This window comes from Dermacentor silvarum, chromosome 9 (genome assembly GCF_013339745.2).
Source record: "Dermacentor silvarum isolate Dsil-2018 chromosome 9, BIME_Dsil_1.4, whole genome shotgun sequence".
NCBI lineage: Eukaryota > Metazoa > Arthropoda > Arachnida > Ixodida > Ixodidae > Dermacentor > Dermacentor silvarum.
This window is the reverse complement of record NC_051162.1, coordinates 132,269,109-132,289,968: the sequence shown is the minus strand read 5'-3', so window position 1 is coordinate 132,289,968 and position 20,860 is coordinate 132,269,109. Positions and strand designations below refer to the sequence as shown.

Here is a 20,860-nt window from a genome sequence, read left to right as displayed (position 1 = left end):
CTTCATGGGCCGGAACCCAAACAAAAGTTATGTCCCTACTAGGAGGGTTTTTGAGTAGAATTTTGAGGGCCTCTTCCGAGATTCGCCCGTTGCTAAAATTTCGGATAGCTAATTTGCTATCGCATAATATGACTCCCGCTTTTGTACCCGCACAAGCGAGCGCTACTGCAACCTCCTCGACTGTACAGGCGTCCCTCGTGCACGTGGAGCACGCTATCTGAACGCACCCGTCGCCATCTACCACCGTCGATACCGCAGCCCCGTCTCTGCCGCAAGCGGCGTCCACGTACGCTACTTTATGCGCCATCGTGTTTTTAAGTTTATTTACTAGAGCTTTAGCCCTGTGAGCTCTCCTCTCTTTGGACGCACGTCCAACGGTATGTCCTTGCCAATCGGGGCACCCCTGTCACATTGGATTCCTACCCATTCCATGATTTTTCTCCCTGTTTTGGGCTGGCCTAATCTTTCCAACTGAGATACTCGTACTGCCTCAGTGAGCTCAACTAGCGTGTTGTGAACCTCCATTTTGTGAAGAAGGTCTGTCGAGGTCGAGTCTGGGAGTCCTAGGGCTCTCTTTACGCTCTTCCTAATGATCGCATCTATTTTGTCTTTTTCTTATTTAAAAACAAGATACGGTGTGGCATACGCTATTCGACTAGTAATAAAGGCTTGCATGAGCCTGAGGAGGCTGTTCTCTTTAAGGCCCCTGCCTTTGAGTGCAACTCTCCTAAAGATCCCCGTGACTTGCGCCGCGTATGCTTCTAACTTTTTGATTGTCGTGAGGTTGTATCCATTTCTCTGGATATACATGTAGTAGTAAGTGGTTCGTGAGGAAAGGGAAAGGTTGACGCTATCTTCTGCAGCCCTTGAGGGAGCGCGGCTCAGCGCCAAGATATACATGCCCAGAATTCTGATTTCCTCCACCTTGGGAACCTGCTTTCCGTTTATGAATACATTGATTGGTCTGCTGCTCCCAGCGTGTCCCCTTTGATGTTTTGGCTCAATGATTAATAGCTCCGATTTCTGTGGCGAGCACGACAAGCCTCTGCGGGCCTCATACTCTTCCACCATATTTGCCGCTATCTGTAGTTTAAGTTCGATGGCTGCGTCACTCCCACTGTTAACCCAAATGTTGATATCATCCGCGTACATGCTAAATTTTATCGATTTAATCTTATTGAGTTCCGCCGGGAGACCCCTCATCACTATGTTGAATAGGAAGGGTGATAGCACCGACCCTTGAGGAGTCCCCTTGCTCCCAAGTGCAGCGAGCGCAAACACCTCGAGGTGACGTCGTGCCTAGGTCACCCAGCAGCGGGCCGCCAGCGTGCACGGCTCCGTGCTCCGCACTGTCGCAGCACGCTGGCTTTGATAAGCAACCTTTGACAAGCCCATTGACAAGAAGCCTGTGTAAGGACTGTGACAATTTGGAGCAATGTGAAAGTGGTCATAGCCCACTGCTAGAGATGCAACGCACACTCAGTGCAGCGACTTGCAGTAGTTCTGAAGAACTACTGCAAGGTCAGGAGTGACTGACTTGTGCTATAGAAATTGGCTCGACAGCGGAAGCTCAGCACTTTGAAATCTCGACTGTTCTGCATTTTCCCTTGTCTCTGAAATCGCTTGAATCTGAATACTTGCACTTTTGAATAAAGAGTTTCTTTATACACAACACAGCTCACTCGTGCATTATTGAGTTAAAAGGCAAACGCTGAACGTGAAACAGAAAGCACTTGGCTACGCATACAGTTGTAAATGTTTTGTGAGAGCTATTAAGTTATGGAAATATTTTAGCGTAATAATTTTAGAACTACAGTGGAAAGAGAAGTTCTAAAGGTTGTGCTGACATTAAAGAATTTGTGAAGCCAAATTTCATCCGTATTACCCTACGAGCATTGCTGCAGCAGGAACCGCGCTCTATAAAGTTTTTTCATAAAGTTATTCTCATTACGTTCTGTAGACACAGTCTTGAATCTTGTTTACGATTTCGGGCCATATTCAGCGATGCTAAAAAAAATACCTTAGACTTGGCACCTGTAGTCCAATAACCTTCCAAATTTCAACTTCTAAACATGCATATAGCCCGCGGACTATAACCGGAAATCGCGATATAGATATACTGCGTCCTAACCATTAAACCACGGGGCCAAAAGCATCAATGTATGGTTTCACATCGCGCTGCAAGTACACGAACGAGCGCGAAGCAATGTGCCTTCCTTCCGCGCACGTCGTAGTGTGATGACGTCATGGAGGAGCGGATCGAGATGCCTTACCTACCAATGGCTCGCAATGGGTGACGTAGGCAGAACGTCGTTTCTGGGGGGCGCAGCTCCCTGCAGCCTCCCAGTTTCGGTTTCGCGCTCTCCGATAGTTGGTCGTGCGGGTAATCGCCTTTTTCCAGATCCAAAGGTTGATGCGACTTGCACGGAGAGCTCGCTTCAATTTCCCAATTTTGCGACGAGACCATGCCGAAACTAAGTTTAAATGCTAATTAATTATTTTGTTAATTAGCGGGCAATTACCCTTTATCACCCGTCACCCCGTAATCGCCACCACTGACGGCATGCCTCTGAAGGAACCGTCCTTTTATTGAACCGTCCTTCAACTACTACTGCTGTTGTCGTTGTTGTTGTCGTTGTATCGTCGTTGTAGTTGTTATTGTTGTCCGGTGGCGGCGGCAAGGCCGTTATGCTCTTTATTTGTTCTCGATTCAGGATGGAAAAATCGACAGTGAATGACATAATTTAGGTGCGAGGAGACGACTGCGGCGCCCTTTAGTATATGGTTGGTCACTTACCTACAATTTTGTTATATTCGCTGCGTGGGTCGAGCCGGAAATATCAAAAAGGTTGGAGACGTGGGCGAGTCGACGAAGCTACAAACGGGCAGGTTCGAAATACGTACTATCGGAGTAAAAAGTTTCCGGAACAGTGGGCTTCCATACAAGCTGAATGTTTCTCAATTAGGCCTGAAATTCATATTGTTATTCATATTCATATTCACAACCTCCACCATAATTTATGCAACTAACATGACATTGCACTGCATCATACTGGCCTCAGGAGCGAATTTCGTGGGTTAATTCCTTCAACTGAAAGTTCAAGTTGCGTTTTATTTGTCCTGAATATTCCATTCTGTAGCTAACTTCATGTGCCTTCCTGTGAACTTATTCCGTGTTCTCCCTTGTGCCCTTATACTAGGGCTGTTATGTGACAGTATTTTGCGCTTCAGTGTTTTTTTTTTTTTTTTTTTTTTTTTTATTGACACTTTTTGCGAGCTGTCTGCAGAGCAAGTATATGCGGTTTGACTTCAAGATTTAGTGTGTTTTAGTTATCCTATGGGGCTTTAATATGTATGTTTTATTTATTTACAAGCGATGACTTTTACATTTTGAGTGTTTTTTTTTCAATATTTTTTTCATATCTGTGACCTCCTTAAAATGTTTCTGTTCCGCAGTCGTGAAGTGATGGGCAGTACATTTGCTCTGTTCACGAGAATATGCTGACCTCGACTGAGTAAAAAGGGAGGCTGGATTTCCTTCTTCGTAAGTTAAACGCATATCAGAATGAGAGAAGCGCATGACTCATCGTTCCGTTGGCCCAGCGCGTGGTTTAGAGTAACGGTAAAGTGGACAACTCCATGATAGTTCATATAATTACACAGCAGCAATAAAGCCAAGACAAGGAAGAATGAAGGTAAGACTGGAGCACTGACTGGTAACTGACTTGGTAAGCGTGCACGGTGAGCAGTGGGTGACTCTGATAGCCCTCTATACAAGCTCGTCAGCTGAGCGGACGCTTGATCTCTAGTATAAAAGTACAGAGGTACAGGCCAACATTTCAAGGGGACTTGCCTTCGTAAGGGCCCTTGTTGTCGGTGCCCACGTGCCCTTGTCGAAACGTTGGCTCCCGAGCCGTCCTTTATTCGACTACTGTAGACCTCTTGTAGACATCTTGCTGTGACTCTCCGTCTTGTTTGTATTGTTGTCGGACAGACACTTTCTCGATCTCGTTACGGCTTTGTCGGTAAAGTGCAGCGCTACAGTGGCAATGAAAGGTAGCTAGAAAATATCTACAGGAAAGAAGTCTGTCTTACCTGGCGGGTGTCTTTCCAGGCACCCGACAAGAAAGTTGCAGGCACCCGACAGGAATTGACAGTTGTTAACTTCATTCCCTGCTTTTCCGTACCGCTTTAGCGCTCCTCCTTGCCCAAAGCGTCTCGCCGATTAGCCCAGCAATGTATTATCCTGAAGTCGATATCACTATTACTTCAAAACAGCAGATAGAGCATATCACCGTGTGACAGGAATAAATTTCACGTCTTAGCAGTACTTGTCCAAGTGTTCTTCTTTTTTCTTAGCGGCTCTATTATGGCTTCAGAAGCCGGTATCTGCAAGTGCAATCCGGTCGTCCAGCTGTCATCCATGGTCGTGCGGTATATATGTCGAACACTGATCGGGTAAGCAAGTGGTGGTGATACAGATTATTCGTTTATTGGGTATTTGGGGGGGGGGGGCGTGCCACAAAATCTACGGAGAAAAAAATACAGCACCTTCTCTCCCCCGACTCCGACGTCCCACGTCTCGGTATTGCGGCCGGTACCAATACAGTCCTGGACCGGCGACAGCCGCGGTCGTCGCCAGCGAGCCATTTGCAGCCAGCTACCAGCACTGCTACATGTCCGCGAATTCACGTTGAGTAGTTTGACATTGATGTGAGCTGACCGTTGCGGCATCATCACCATTGGTGCCCCAAATTCTACTCTGGTTAAGTTCACGACCAGTGCAATAATAACTCTGAGGAAGGCCGACCTTGGGGCACGTTTCAATCGATCAACCTCTAACTCTCTGGACGGTGTGGAAACAATCAAAGCTCGCAAGCGGATGCCTTAGGGATCAGGTGAAAGGTGGCCTAGTGTGGTTTCAGTGAAACGGCAATAAACTAATGGACACAAAATGAAAGAACCGCACTGCCATGACAAGTTGGGATGATATCTCGTGCTCATGAGAACGACCCTAGCGAGCCGCTGATTTGAAATGCATATGATGCATGAATGCGATATTTGGTTTGCCGATAATCATTTCACGTGCTGTCTTTTTGAGTTTTCTTTAACCGGAAAGTGTACGCTTCATACTGTCTTATACCTAGGCGGAGGACTGCTCCGCAAATAAATTGACATTTTCACGCCGGAACGCCGGCTATCTCGGAACATCTGAGCGGTTCCGAGGTTTGCTGTCAGCTAAACGTCCATGAGCACAACTACCAGCGTAATCTGCAACATCACGTCGACATGTCAGCGTACTCTCTTGACTGTTTATAAAATCTTGATTCGACACTCGTGCTTCTTTTGAACTGGCTTGTCCTGTTCTGCGCAATACAAGCTTAGTTTGAAAAGTCTGATTCTACAGTCGTCTCAGATACTTGCTCAGGTATTCTTCTGGGAATGAAAATCAAGTTTGGGGACAAGAAAATCACGACCTGCAACCTGGGTCGCAAAATACGGCCGAGTATATTTCTTGCAATTACGAATTCTTCAAAGCATGCAGACTGAAACTAAAACGAAACAGAGCTCTTCTTCTCTCTTTACGCGTGTAACAGAATACGTGCCTTCAAGGTGCAGACATGTGGTAGTGGGGACAAGAACCAGCACATTAATATTCCGTAGCGCACGGTTCCGAGTCAGTACAACCAAGAAGCATTTTCAGTACTTACATTTCAGATCACGCAAGGACTGAAGCATCAAGGTACGTCATGCTAAAATCCGCGCCTATGGAACATCGCGGAAGATTTAACTGCGAGCGTTCTCGGAAGAGGCATGGTCGTAACGGTCAGAGTTATTCCCTTATCATACCACCTGCGAAACCCCTTGCAAGTTCTACTAGTTCCAATGACCAGCGGTACTGTACTGGTCCAGATTTCAATGTCAGCGTATTGCCGCGACGCCTGTGGAAGACAAACAGCCGTTGACATCATGATGGTAACCCTTGATGACTCTCGGCGCTTCGCTTTCTGTTTCTTGATTATAACATGGACGCTTTTAGTTTCCAAGGGATGGTCTTTGATTATGATCGGACTTAGGAGCGGTAACCGGTGTGTCTAGAGAACTCCGGATGACTCTCTGGACGCCGACCGACGTACCGATGTGTGCCATCAGGGTAGCACCAGCGTGGGTGTTATCCGGCGCACGGTATGCGTCGGTGGTGGTGGCCGGCGAGGCGAGGAAGAGCCCAGCATGACGGGCCCCCCGCATGGCGTGGCCCGACACAGCAGCCGGGGACCGTCGGCGCAGCGGCACTGCATGCAGGGTCCCGAGGCCCGGGGCACCAGGTCGCCCAGCGCGAACCGCTGTCCGCCCAGGACGCAACCCTGCTGTCCTGGATGTTGCTGCCCTTCGTGAAGGGTGGCTTCCACGACGACCGGCTCGGCTTGGATTGGATCGGGCGCTGCTGCTGCTGCTGCTTCAGCAACGGCCGGCCCTGCTTTCTCGGGCGCAGCTGCAAATAGGTGCCGTCATGCATTGTGCTTAAATGGAAGCGACAAAGACGCTGAGGTTGGCGTAGCGCGCGGATGCAAATTCTAGCCGGTCGGTCTACAAGCCATTCAAAATGAGCCAGACCGAGAATGATATGCTGGATATTGTCAAATTCCTTTAGATTCGCCATCTTGTCAGCACGGATTGGCCCAGAGGGTTGTTACGGCCTCTATGATTGGCTCAAAATGCCGCCATCACGGAATTTGATAACATGGCGGAATTTGACAATGTCCAAAATAGCACCACGACTGCACGGGGTAAGTTTTATCAGCAATACTTTCGCAACATGTCTGCAAAAAAATCGGTTCACAGCTATAGCAACTGCATGGATGCCGATGAACTGTCCGCGCGTTGATATTGCGCCTCGACGAAGACCGTAGCGATGTCGGTCCGACGGGGGCGAGTTCATGTAAACGCTGTCGGCTCGGGCTGTCCCTGCCCGAATTCTGACACGGCTAGGCTTGACTCGCTATAATAACCAAGTCCCTCAAAACTTATGGACACTGTCTTGAAGGCCTTACGTAACTACTAAGCGGTACGTTCACTGCATATCATAGCTTAGCAGAACTAATCAAGCACTTGTGTTTTGAACACCAAAGCGAACAGCTGGTATGTATACATAACCTCTTATGGATACATACACACTCCTCGCCTCTTCATTCAAGAACTTGCGTATACGAGACTGCGCTCCGAGCACCATCGCGCAACATTGACCGACAGAAAGCTAAGCATGGGTGGCAGGGATTAATGGTAAGAAAAGTGAGGCGTACAAAACTTGTCTGTGTTTTGCATGACTGCCTTTGCTTACCATGGGCCCTGGCGCAGCGAATGAAGGTTGCGACAAGGTGGAGTTGTGGGTTGCAAAAACATTATATAGTTGTACGTGTCAAAACCACGACCTGATTATGAGGGACGCTTTAGTGGGGGATTCCGGAATAATTTGGACCACCTGGGATTCCTTAACGTGCACCTAAATCTAAGTACACGGGTGTTTTAGCATTTCGCCCCCATCGAAATGCGGCCGTCGTGGCCGGGGTTCGATCCCGCGACCTCGTGCTTAGCAGCCCAACACGAGGTGTGCGTTGCAATGTTTTCTAATAAAAAGCTTGATGCTGCATATATAGCATTTACATTTAAATGGCAGGCATCGACAGAGGATTCCTACAGTCATTTGCCTGCGTTCAACAACACCCCCCCCCCCTTTTTTTTTTTTCTTCTTTTTTTTCTTTCTTGCTTTGCAGATTCGGAGAGACCCTTCTCATATATCTCAATGAGGAAGACACCCACGAAAATGGCATATGTTTAGTCAGGATGTTAAAGGCTATACATCATTTCATATCACATGACAAGCCAGTTGAAGAGAGATTTATTATGAGAGAAAAACTGAGAGATCGGGCTGAACTATGTCTGTCCTAGCCTGCTATCCAGCATTGGGGAAGGGGAACAAAAGCAGAGGAGGGAAGGGAAGGTTATGATGATTATACGAAAAAAAATGCACGAAAAAACAGATTTATGAAAGTAACCAGAAACGCTTATTACAGTCGTATATGTGCCGTTCAGTCTCTCTAAAAACATGAGTTCCATGGCGTGGCCGGCGGAGAGTTTTGGCCATGGATCTAAAAGAAGGTTTTCGGAAAGTGGCCGGTTGTCGATACGTGCCAAAGAACCCTCCATTAATTATAAAAACAGCCGATGGAAAGTGTGAAGTTGTACAGCACAGAAGGTAACGATGAACCGAAATTCTTAGAAAACTGAAGCATATCTATTGAGTTTATTTCAGACTACCTAATTACACTTTCAAGATAGAACGACGACTTGCTCTTGCAGAAATCGGAAAACGTAAGCGCTATTTTAGATTATTGTTTCGCTGAGCAAGTTAAAAAGGGGCTGGGATCGGCGGGATACGGCGACCCCCCGATTTACTGTTGAGAAACTATTGGAATGGGTGAGACGCTATGCTTCTGTTCCCGAATAATAATAATCGGGTGATAGAAGAAAGACAATAACTTTTGCATACATCCATGGATTGTTTTAGGGCTCAAAAATATTTCCGGCAGAAACCATCAAAGATGACTGACAAGGTCAGCGAAAGATTTCCGGTTACCTTGAAGTGTTGCTCACGATTTCATTGGACTATGGGCTACCTCCTCCTCCTATGTGCATGACATCATCGCACACGCCAACCAATCACACGCCTCCCTTTTCCCTCCTCCTCCTTTACGGGTGCGCTTTTTTCTGCGCTGTTTGCTCTCTCCCTCATCACTCCTGTCGCCATCTACCAAGTCAGATAGCCTATCGCTTTAAAACGTTACTGCAAGATGTAAGCTTAATGTTATACCATTGACAGCCCCGAACAAGATGGTTAAATATGCCGGGCCGACCAACAAAAAGCGGAGGCATGAAAAAGAAATAAAGATGGCCGCAGTCTCAGACATAAACAGCAGTATGTGACATGTAGCGTGGTGTTTAACGTATTCACATGGCGTGTGGTAAAACATTTGTTTTAATGCAGGCCGGGTGACGCTAAACGCAGATTTTTTAAACTGTACGATGACTAGTTCGACGGAGTACTTACAAAGGTATTTTATATAAAAAAGGCGCATCAGAATATACCCATCATATGATCGCGAATTTGTATTTCTTTACACGAGACTTTGATCGTCTTGTAGAACTTTTGCTTGGTGCATAGCTGTGTGTTTTACGTTATGCTTTCTGTTGTGCCCCTTACGGCATACCTGAACCTTAACTTGCTGTATTCGCAATCCTTCCGACCTGCTAAGAAAAGTCAGCTGCGAGTATTACGATGTGTTGTTTCAGTACCTTTTCAGTTGTGTCGCGTCAGTCCCCTGCGCTGCGAGTACACATGACAAGAACTACAAGGTAGTCCAATTGTCGATCGTGTTACGATCTACCATCAACCCCGATCCCACGCCCTTCTGAACTTAATTTCACGTACAACGGGCCCTTTTCAACATCAACCGCTTGCACTGCATGCTATCGTCAACGTCATCGCAGTTGCTACAAAAGTTCAGCGCTCTATTCACTCCGGTCTCCTCTGTTTTTATTGTGCTTTCTGAGCAGGGGCGGTGCCGTGATCTTTCAAAAAGCCGCGACTTCAATATCGGCGTATCTTAGCGAACAAGGCCTCCAGATTTCATCTGAGAAATGTGCGCTGGTCGCGTTTACGCGGAAGCCAATGACGTCCTGCGCCATATCCATCAATGGTCAAAACCTCTGCTACGCCGGGACGTACAAATTCTTAGGGGTGATCATTGGTCGAGACCTCAGCTGGAGTCCCCATGTCGCCTACATGAAGAAACGCCTAACGGCCATTTCACACGTTTTCAAATTTCTTTGAAGGAAAACGTGGGGAACGTCAGTACACGCGATGTTACAACTCTACAGGGTACTGTTTCTCGGATATCCGAGGTGCAGCTTACCTGTACTGAGCAATACCTGCAGAAGTAACCTCTGCACAATCGAGAGTGCTCAGGTGCAGGCACTCAGGGTTTGTCTTGGATTACCGCGCTGTACATCGACAGAGGAAACAAATGAGATACCTCAAGATTTCCCAGTCACAACTCATATGACATTGGAATTGCTCAGAGTGCACATCAGGCCCATTGCCCACGCCCCTTTCCACCACCTCGTCACACTGCCGAAAGACTGGCCCAGTGCCTCCTTTATATAATATACGCCTGCCGAGAGGCTGCTATCACCTTCTTGGTGTTTGGCTCGCCTACAAGTTCGACTCTCGGTACCAGGGATTCGAACGAAAGCAGGACTCTCGTCGCCAGCTCTCAAGCATGCAGCATGAGTATCTCTACGCATGCTGCATGAGGCATGCAAGGACCATTTTCCCATTTACACTGATGGCTCGACAACTCTCGACGGATCTACAGGAGCTGTGAGCGTCCCCGAAAAAGCCGCAACCATTGAGTTTAAAACTTCTCACCGGACAACGTCGACTTCTGCAGAGCTTGCTGCACTTCGCAGCGCACTTCACATGATTCATGAAGATGGAGCATATTTAACGATTCGAAGGCAGCCCTGCATTCTCTGCTATCCGCTCTACATCGTGGACCGCAAGACCAACTTGTGCTGCAAATAAGGCAGATATATGACCAGCTAGCAGAAAAAGGACATGACATCACTTTTCAGTGGCTTCTAGGCCACTGCGGCATCTTGGGCAACGAACAGGCCGATGAAGCTGCTAGGAGGGCTCACGAAAATGCTGTGAAGGAACCCACCCCGCTATTACGAATCGATGCAGCAACAAGGCTTCGCATATTCGCGCGTGATGCCACACAATTCATGTAGAACACGCCAGGTTTCCGGCATACCCGACTCGACCGTCTTGACCCATCCCTCCGACTGCGCATTCCATCTGAACTTTCTCGAATTGAGACAACTGCTGTCTGCCGACTGGGGCTTGGAGTATATTTTACGAATGCTTTTGCTTGCCGCATCGGAATGGCTGACAGGGCTGCCTGTGATAGTTGCGGCAGCGAGGAAACAATCGAACACATCCTGTGTCATTGTCCCCGCTACAGCTCCTAGAGACAGTCGCTCTTGACGGAGTTGGCACACCTGGACGACCGGCCGCTTTCTGAGCAGACGATCTTAGAGTGCCAGCTGATGCGGTCTTCATACCAGAAGGCCACGAGGGTGCTAGTAAAGTTCCTCCGATCAAGCGACCTATCTGAATGATTGTGACGCTCCTGAGTTCCTTTATGTGCGTGTGTGTGTTTTCCCCCTTTTTTATGTTTTTTTTTTTTTTTTTTTTTTTTTTTTTCAGATGTCACCTGCAAAGTCGGCTGCAATAGCATACCACCCCAAACAGCGCGCTCGTCGAACAATGAGCCGACTGTACCTTGACGAAACGCCGATAAGCTGGGTGCGACAGCACCGTTATTTGGGCTTAATTGTGGATGATCGCATCTCTTGGCGTCCTGCCATTAAATTCGTACGACACAAATCGCAGTCCATCCTTAAGTATGTGGCCGCCTTGACTGCTAGAGGTGCTGGCTGTGACCAAACAACGGCTCTGCAGGTGTACCAATCATCTGTACTCTCAGGCATGATGTATGCGCTTCCATTCCTGAACGTCCCACCTAGTTTGATGGCCCAACTGGAACGTGATCATCGCGTTGCCCTTCGAATAATGCTGGGATTACCTCGTGAGGCGCAATCAGTTCCATTACTCACTGAAGCTCATCATTTACCTCTAAGGCTACAAGCAGACCAGAGAGCTCTATTTCATATAGAGCGTCTGCACCGCGCATCGAATGGTCAAATGCTCCTTGATCGTCTGATTCACCGCCCGTTTTCTCGCATTGGAAAAATGGCAGCATTATTTATGAACATTACTGACATTTCTGAACATGATGCTTCAGTTACGCCTTCGCCGCCGCAAGACATCACCAAACACGTACTGCCCATTTACCTTACAATCCCTGACATACACAAAAAGTCTGATATGCCTGTTTCGGCTATATTCCAATTGGCTCAGTCGCACATGTTCGAGAAATTTCCAGATTACCTTCAAGTATTTACAGATGCATCTCTGCACAGTGACGGTCAAGGCGCCTCTGCAGCTTTTTTCTGCCCTTCAACTGAAGCACGACGTATATTTCATATACCCCATCCAGCCTCGTCAACAACTGCGGAGCTAGCAGCAATTAATGTTGCACTGAAATACGTGCAAGAGGAGTTAACCACACCGCCGAAGATTGTCATATTTACGGACTCCCGCGCTGCGCTTAGCAGATTACAACGCAGTCAGGTTGATTGCCCAATTGTGCGCAGCATTACAGACTCTGCCAACAAAGTTTTATCACGTGGGGTATCTCTCGTTGCTCAATGGATACCTTCGCACGTTGGGATCGCCGGAAATGAAGAGGGTGATCGACTGGCTTCAACTTGCACTCATAACGACTGCGCTTGCCCTGAAATTTTGTGCAAGCTTGATGACGCTCGCCTGCTGATTCGTCGCCACCTACTCAAGCAGCATCCAGACCAACGCGTCGCAAATGGAACGTTCCCGCCGCGTGTTCGCGGTCGAGGCTTGCCTCGTCGCGCTAGAGCGCAACTACTCAAGCTAAGGGTTGGCTGTGTTAATGTGCACGAACGTTTACACAGACAAGGACGGGTGACTAGTCCATCGTGTACGTCTTGCGGTGGCTGCGAGACACTTCAGCACCTGATTTTGGAATGTCCCGCTTTCAGTGCGCAACGCAAATCACTAATGAGGGACTACCATCTCCTTGGCCTGCGGTGTACGACTCTGGACGAATGTTTATACCCCAGTGGTTGTGCGTCTCGACGTGATCAAGCTCATCGTGCTCTCCTTACTTTTGTAGAAACAACGAACTTAGGGGCACGTTTGTAACCCAGCAACTATTTCTTTTATTTTACATTCTTTAGTAGCTTGACCTACAGGGACGGGCCCTACTGTATGTTTTACTTTATTCGTTGAGATTTGTCATCTCGCTCTTCCTTTCCTCCTTCCTCCCCTCCTTCCTATCTTTCCTTCTGTGTTTCTCTCGTCCTTTCCGAAGAGTAGGCAGGCGTTGTGCCCCTTCTGGTGGCAGTTGCCAGCCTTTGCTTCTCGCTTTCTCTTTCCTGTGTATATGTTTTCAAATCAAATAATAATAATAATAATTATGTGTTTTTTAAATCTACCTGTCTTTCTACGCATGTGCATTTTTCTTTATCTTTCGGTCTCCCCTTACCCCTTCCCCAGCGTAGGGTAGCAAACTGGATATCTATCTTCCGGTTACCCTCCCTGCCTCTCGCGTCTCATTTATCTCTCTCTCACTCTCTTCCCAGTACGTAGCATCAGAGCCATATATACGTATTACATGACATATTTTCTGAAGTGCCAGGGTTTGTTAGCAGGCATTCTTAGTCAACATGACTTTGGTATTCAGATATTCTGCCTTCGGGCGCTGCACGTCCATCACAGAACAGCTGACCGCGAAGCCTTCCGCATCGATCGTCCCGCAAATGTATTTCAGATGTGGCGGGCAAATGTGTACTGTTTAATGAATGATTCTAATCCAGTCGGCAACATCACACGTTACGTTCTTATCTGACTGTTACGCTTGTAGCTGGAACGTTCGAGTTGGAGTTATTTGCTATTTTACAAATATTGGTGTTATCTTAGTTTGAAAGGCTAAATTAAGGTATGCAGTCCTATAGCACGCGTACCCAAGTAAATTTTATATGCCAGCTAGCGGAACGTCGCCGAGTGAACTGTTGTTACACACGGGAAGAGTATACCAATTAACAAGGAAAGAAGACACCCTCTGCCTCGACTTGGTTCGTGATATAACAAACTGGGTTTTCAAAAGGGGAAGAAGAATGGCGGCATTTTTATTTTCTCGGCAGATGGCAAAGTTTCACGTTCGTGAATTGGAATCGAAATATGTTTTTATATGGGTGCCGACGCCCTGGGTGTGAAACGGACACCAGTGAGAGACGGATATTCTGAAGTAGAAGTTATTCCTGTTCACGCAATGGACACTCACCAGATCCTAATTGAGAGACCCTTTCGGGGAAAATTGGTCACGTGCACGTTGCCGTGTCACGTGCAGATTTTTCAAGAGTTTTGTGTTAGCGACCCTTGCATCATTTGGCTCTACTGAAAATCTTATCGTTACGCAGCAACAGAGCTCATCTTTTACCTTGTGCCAGCAGCCGCGCATATTAATTGGCGTTTTCAACGTAGAGGTCTGCGATGATCCACTTGCATTGAAGTTTATCTACGCAGCTCCAAAGAGGCTCTGACTAAAGAAAAATTGAGCCCATGATTACTTAACTCGGCTAATACTGCGTTTAGAGTCCACGTGCGAGGGCTTGGGAATATAGCTAATCCTCTAACTTGACGCTCTTGAGACGTCTATTGTTTTTGAACGAATAATCTGAACCTCACCAGAAGCTCAGCAAAAAGCAGTCTGTCGAATGGCGGCAATTACAGACCAGAACTTATCCGAACCTAGCGATCTCACACCTCATTTACCTAGACATGTGCAAGACAGATAAATGCAAAAACTGTGGTTCTAAAGCCAATCTGGAACATATGCTATGAGAATGTCGAGGCATAAAAAACAATAATGGGGATGCAGCCTCTCGCGATCGCCTCCGGGTGCGCTGGGAGACTGTGTTGCTCAGCTCTGCCCTTGACGATCAACTTTGGGCTGTCCAGCGGGCCGAGGAAGCCGCCAGGACTCGAGAACTCCTGGCCGTCACCTAGGCGGGACCATTTGCCCGTCCCACAAACTCGCAGGACCATTCAATAAAGTTCTTTGACTGACTGACTGAATAATCTGAAGACGCGTGAATGGCATATGTTACACTGAAACTGCTTTGGCGTCCCAACTTCTTTGTTAACCTGAAGCACGTAATGTTCTCTTTCCTAGTGGTGTATTCACTCATTTCAAGTGTATATTATAAACTCTACAATTCAGCTACTAACGAGGGACCTTTCTTCTGCGTGCTTGGGCTATCGGCATGGGTTGACGGATTAATTAGGTGTAACATTACATGAGGCCAACAGACGTCGATACGGCCCAGCCCTCGCTTTTCAGTCTCGTTTGCTCAATACGTTTTTGAATTGGCTGATCCAGGTGTGCTCTTCTGGCACGGATGCATTCAAATTTGCCGGGCCGGCTGAAACTCTCCCAAGACAAGTGGTGCGCCGTTCTCAGCTCTGTGGTTCAAAGGTGCGCGAAGAAGAAGAGGCGGCAAACTGACTCACGCGCGTCACTGCACTCCAGTGCCGGGCAGCAGACTCCGGGCATCCGTCGCTCGCGGCACCCGGCCCTGGTCTGGTTGGGGCATCGCTCCTGCCAGCAGATCACCTGCGCCGCGAAGCAGAGGCAGCGCTCGCAGGGGTCCGAGCGCGGCACGCGGGCCCCGTGGCCGAACAGCTTGGCGCCCAGCTGGCAGCCCGCCGACGGGGGATCCTCTCTCTCGCGCACCGCCGCCTGCACGGCGACCACGAGGAGGAACAGTAGCGCTAGCCGCTCCATCGCCGACTGTGCCGGGATCAGCCGGTGGGCAACGGTCCTTGAGCTGCCTGCCGCCGAAGACGTGGCCGCACCTTGACCCTGTCTCTCGCGGAGCTCAGCGGGGGCGACGACGTCAGTGGCACGCTCGGGGGACTGGGACAGCGTCGGGGACAACCTCTCGCCGCCGCCGCGGCGGCCTTGAATGCGGCTAGCAGTGCAGTGCCGCCGCTGCTGCTTCTGCTGCTTAGCGGGCCGGCCCGTGCCCTTCCGGGTGGAATGGGCGCGGCGGCGACGGCCGCTGTCCTGCCGTGCAGATTCTCGGTCGCCGCTAGCCGATGATGCGTGGCCGTTTACGGAGGCCCCCCCTCCTCGCCGCCTCGGAAACCAGTTCTAGCCTTTTTGGACCACCGCGCCATTCATGTGTTTGGCCGCGACCCCGCAATTACACTGCGCGCACACACTTTGTACAAAAGGGTCGCTGCAGCAGCCGCAACGGGATCAACGCCCCGGGGCTGCTGCTGCTGAAGCTGCAGTGTCCACCCTTTGCAAAGCGAGCCCTGCAGCCACGCGAGCCGCCAAGGTCAAGAAGAAAAGCCTAATGGTTACCCCGGCTGGACTTCCTGGCTGCGACACGGCTCTCGGCCAGCGATGCTTCGGGGACGTCGTGCCGCCCCTGCGGGATTTCCCGGCTGACCGACGGCAGAAGCCCCGGCCGTTTGCCCGCCTCTACAAAGTGCCCGGAGCATTGTCTCGAAGCCACAAAGTTCCAAATGGAGTTCGTGGGTAATGAGGACCCGCGGGTGATGCGGAATCTCCCCTCAGCCAAACGAGGACCACCCCTGTCTGGCTTCTCACTGGACTTTTCTTCACGACTCTGACTCGGCGTATGAACCCTTTCACAGTTCTTGATTTCGCAACAGTTAGATGAGATGAGTACAGCCGCTATAGCTTTTTTTTTTATTCGCATAGCGCAACGTGTCTCCCAATTATCTTTTGTTGTATGTTTGAGTTTCATTAAAGAGAGCCGAAGCGGCAAAGGAAATATTCAGCAGGATGGGATAGGTCACAATCCTGACAACACACTATGCGGCTCCCAGGCCTGGAATCTCTGATCCAAGAAGGGGCACGCATTTGACGGGCTGGAGTGGTTACCACCTCTCGGTTTGCCTTCACCGATGTTGCTCAACGAACATTGTTTTTGTCTAAGTGATCCATAAGGGTGATCCATAAGGGTGATCCATAAGGGTGATCCATAAGGGTGATCCATAATGGTGATCCATAATGGTGATCCATAAGAGTGATCCATAAGGATTATTCATAAGGGTTATCCATAAGGGTTATCCATAAGGGTGATCTACAAAGCGGATCCTACAGCAGTGTACTATGAGGACTGCCTCAGCAGAGTCCAAATAAATCGAGAGGGCCTTATGTGTTACTTAGTCGTAAAAAAAAAAAAAAAAAAAAAAAAAAAAACTTCTGGTCAGTCACCAAGTCAAAAGTTTATTGACATTTCGGAGGTTAGGTCATAGTTGTAATTATCCTATCCTAACCAATACGTTAACTTTTGACTCAGTCAGTAACCAGAAGTATTTTTTTTTTTCTAACATGCTGTTTGACCAGACACATTTTTGCCGAACTCTCGAAATTGTTGCTTATTGATACAATATAGTAGCCCCTGACGCTTCAGTCAGTACTGGAGGCTGTACGGTTAGTACTGTATATACAGAACGTCGTGAAAATCTACGTATCGATGCGGCATCGCGAACATGTGCAGTGTACAAGCCTTGCTATCGGCGATGCACATTGCGTTCACGACTGGACGGTGGCGAATTTATCCTTCTATACGACAGTGCTTCGCAATCTGAGGTACCTGCAGTGTCTCGCGGATGCTACTCGAAACATAGATAGATAGATAGATAGATAGATAGATAGATAGATAGATAGATAGATAGATAGATAGATAGATAGATAGATAGATAGATAGATAGATAGATAGATAGATAGATAGATAGATAGATAGATAGATAGATAGATAGATAGATAGATAGATAGATAGATAGATAGATAGATAGATAGATAGATAGATAGATAGATAGATAGATAGATAGATAGATAGATAGATGTCCGTCCGTCCGTGACTGGATAGGCGGCTAAATGGCTAGGTGACTGGATAGGTGGCTAGATAGGCGGCTAAATGGCTAGGTGACTGGATAGGTGGCTAGATAGGCGGCTAAATGGCTAGGTGACTGGATAGGTGGCTAGATAGGCGCTAGATGGCTAGGTGACTGGATAGGTGGCTATATAAATATAGATCATGTTCAATAGCCTGGCAAGGGAACAAGAATTCAGGATCGCCAGTCAGCCTCTAGAGTCTGTAAAGGAGTACGTTTATCTAGGTCAATTACTCACAGGGGACCCTGATCACGAGAAATAAATTTACAGAAGAATAAAATCGGGTTGGAGTGCATACAGCAGGCATTGCCAAATCCTGACTGGGAGCTTACCACTGTCGTTGAAAAGAAAAGTGTACAATCATTGCATTCTACCGGTGCTAACATATGGGGCAGAAACTTGGAGGTTAACAAAGAAGCTCGAGAACAAGTTAAGGACCACACAAAGAGCGATGAAACGAAAAATCTTAGGACTAACGTTAAGAGACAGGAAGAGAGCGGTGTGGATCAGAGAACAAACGGGGATAGCCGATATTCTAGTTGACATTAAGCGGAAAAAGTGGAGCTGGGCAGGCCATGTAATGCGTAGGATTGATAACCGGTGGACCATTAGAGTTACAGAATGGATACCAAGAGAAGGGAAGCGCAGTCGAGGTTGGCAGAAAAACCAGATGGGGTTATGAAGTTAGGAAATTTGCAGGCGCAAGTTGGAATACGCTAGCGCAAGACAGGGGTAATTGGAGATCGCAGGGAGAGGCCTTCGTCCTGCAGTGGACATAAAATATATGATGATGATGATGATGATGATGATGATGATGATGATGATGATGATGATGATGATTATACATAGGTGGCTAGATAGATAGCAACAGAGAGAGAGAGAGAGAGAGATGCTCAGCAGCGTCGGACGCTACGCAAGCCAACTCAGGAAGGCAGGTTGCTGCGGGCTTGTCCCGAGCCGTTCCGTCAAGAAAGAAAGAAAGAAAGAAAGAAAGAAAGAAAGAAAGAAAGAAAGAAAGAAAGAAAGAAAGAAAGAAAGAAAGAAAGAAAGAAAGAAAGAAAGAAAGAAAGAAAGAAAGAAAGAAAGAAATATACTTCAAAGAAATTCGAGGAGCGTTCCTAATAGCAAGCGCAGGCGTTGCTTCATCCAGACGCCATCGTTTCGACAAGTTTATGCACGAGCCTAAAGAGAAATGTGACGCTGCTACAGACAACCCATGGCCACCATGGCGACGCGACGTCTGGAAATTGCATATGGATGCGCAAATATTGGAGTACTTCGAAGGTATCTAATCGTATGCGGTCCTGTAATAACCATTTGAATCTTTTTCCAACAATTTTCTGATACTTCACAAGCCGGAAAATCCAGTGCCGAATGGTGAGCTGAAATTGGCATGTTCCGCTCACCATTCGGCAGTGAATTTTGTTTAGAATTACAGCCGCGCGCCTTTTACTTTTCGTGGAGATGAGTTTCACCTAACAGTCCCTGTTATCAGGTTATCGCTTTGAGCGCATGAAACTTCGTGAGTGTTGCCTCGAATTCGATGCTAAGAAGGCGTATTCACGCGGATAGTGTTAGTACATTATGGAATACAAGTGAGCACCAGCGATTACTCGGAATGTACGATTATGCGTGTATATACAAGGTGTTTCAGCGCACACTTCCAAAAAATTTTAAAGGTTGCCTGCGGCCGATTGTACAATTCTAGTTAATGAGCTGGTCTACTTGAAGAGGCGGACACTACTTGCACAAAAAATTGAAATGCATAATCTTAACAAAACGTCGTCTTATACATTGAAGCAGAAAAGTAACTGGCCATTGCATTTCTCCACAAATATCGGGAATTAATATCTCGAAACTGGTGTCATCCTGAGAATTCGTTGCAAGTTGATCCGCCTTGCGAACTTCACGGCTAAAATTTGTAAATTGCATTATTGGCCTTAAGCCCATTAGTTAAAACCTAATTAGTTAATTTTTGTTAATTAGTCGATTATGCATTAATTTTTTGCAAGTAATGTACGCCTCTTTGAGTAGTCCAGCTCATGTACTAGAATTGTGCTATCTGCCCCAGGCAACCTTTACAGATTTTTGAAAGTGTTCGCTGAAACACCCGGTATAAATACCGGATCGACTTGAGCTATGAAATTACATTTGACGACCAACGACCATGCGTGGCGTTATCGCTGTCATTTCAGTGTTTTTTTTTTTTTTTTTTTCATTCAGCGCTGAAGTTTGCTCGATGTAAGAGTTGTTGTTCATGCACTGTTTCTGCGCTATTCTTCCTGCTTCTTGACGTCCGCTACGCCGTGACACTGTTTAAAGGTGTGCGCGTGCACGGGGTTAATTCAATCCAAATTGGGCATGCCCTTGCTCAAGGACATGTCTTTCACACTATTACTTATAGAGGTAATTCTGCCGCCATCGGGCTATGTGCGTTTCCTAACACCATTCCTGCCAACTCTCCCGACTTTTTGTAACGTTAACCCGCCGTGGTTGCTCAGTGGCTATGGTGTTGGGCTGCTGAGCACGAGGTCGCGGGATCGAATCCCGGCCACGGCGGCCGCATTTCGATGGGGGCGAAATGCGAAAACACCCGTGTACTTAGATTTAGGTGCACGTTAAAGAACCCCAGGTGGTCCAAATTTCCGGAGTCCCCCACTACAGCATGCCTCATAATCAGATCGTGGTTTTGGCACGTAAAACCCCATAATTTAAATTTTTTTTCGTAACGTTCACGAATTTGGGCGCGTTTTAAGAATGCTAAATCAAGTTGTACGAAAACATCATTCTCTTCGCGAAAATTTATCCCACGTCGGTCTCCGTACCTTCCGTTGCGAGTCTTTTGACGGTGAAAAGAGGCAAGAGGGATTCTGTGAGCAAGTGCAAGTTATTGCGGCGGTGAAATTGGCAACCGCTAAGTGGGAGGAGCTAAGCTTACCTGAGCTTTTGCGGATCTCGGAGAACGAAGCGACGTTGAGCAATCGAACAGTGAATATTAAAATCACCCATACAACACACAGATCAGCATACGTTTCAATAAAGAACAAGCTAAAAACAAGCATCCGAACCACAAGTTAAGCATTGCATACCCCCCTCAGCTGTTGTAGTGGTGGTTTCGCAACAGCTTCGCTGGTCATCCACTT

The 20,860-nt window shown here is 47.6% G+C and overlaps 1 protein-coding gene across 1 annotated transcript in view; it reads right to left on the bottom strand.

Moving 5' to 3' along the window:
* Positions 1-4,515: 4,515 nt before the first annotated feature.
* LOC119463906 (uncharacterized) overlaps positions 4,516-20,860 on the bottom strand; it is a 29,098-nt gene continuing 12,753 nt past the window's right edge. Inside the window, exons 2-4 of the mRNA XM_037724728.1 lie at positions 16,007-16,102; positions 15,293-15,935; positions 4,516-6,493 (exon numbers count right to left, since the gene is read on the bottom strand). Of these exons, the coding sequence (XP_037580656.1) occupies positions 6,150-6,493; positions 15,293-15,935; positions 16,007-16,102 (1,083 nt within the window). The 3' untranslated portion in view covers positions 4,516-6,149. The remainder of the gene's footprint in view (positions 6,494-15,292; positions 15,936-16,006; positions 16,103-20,860) is intronic.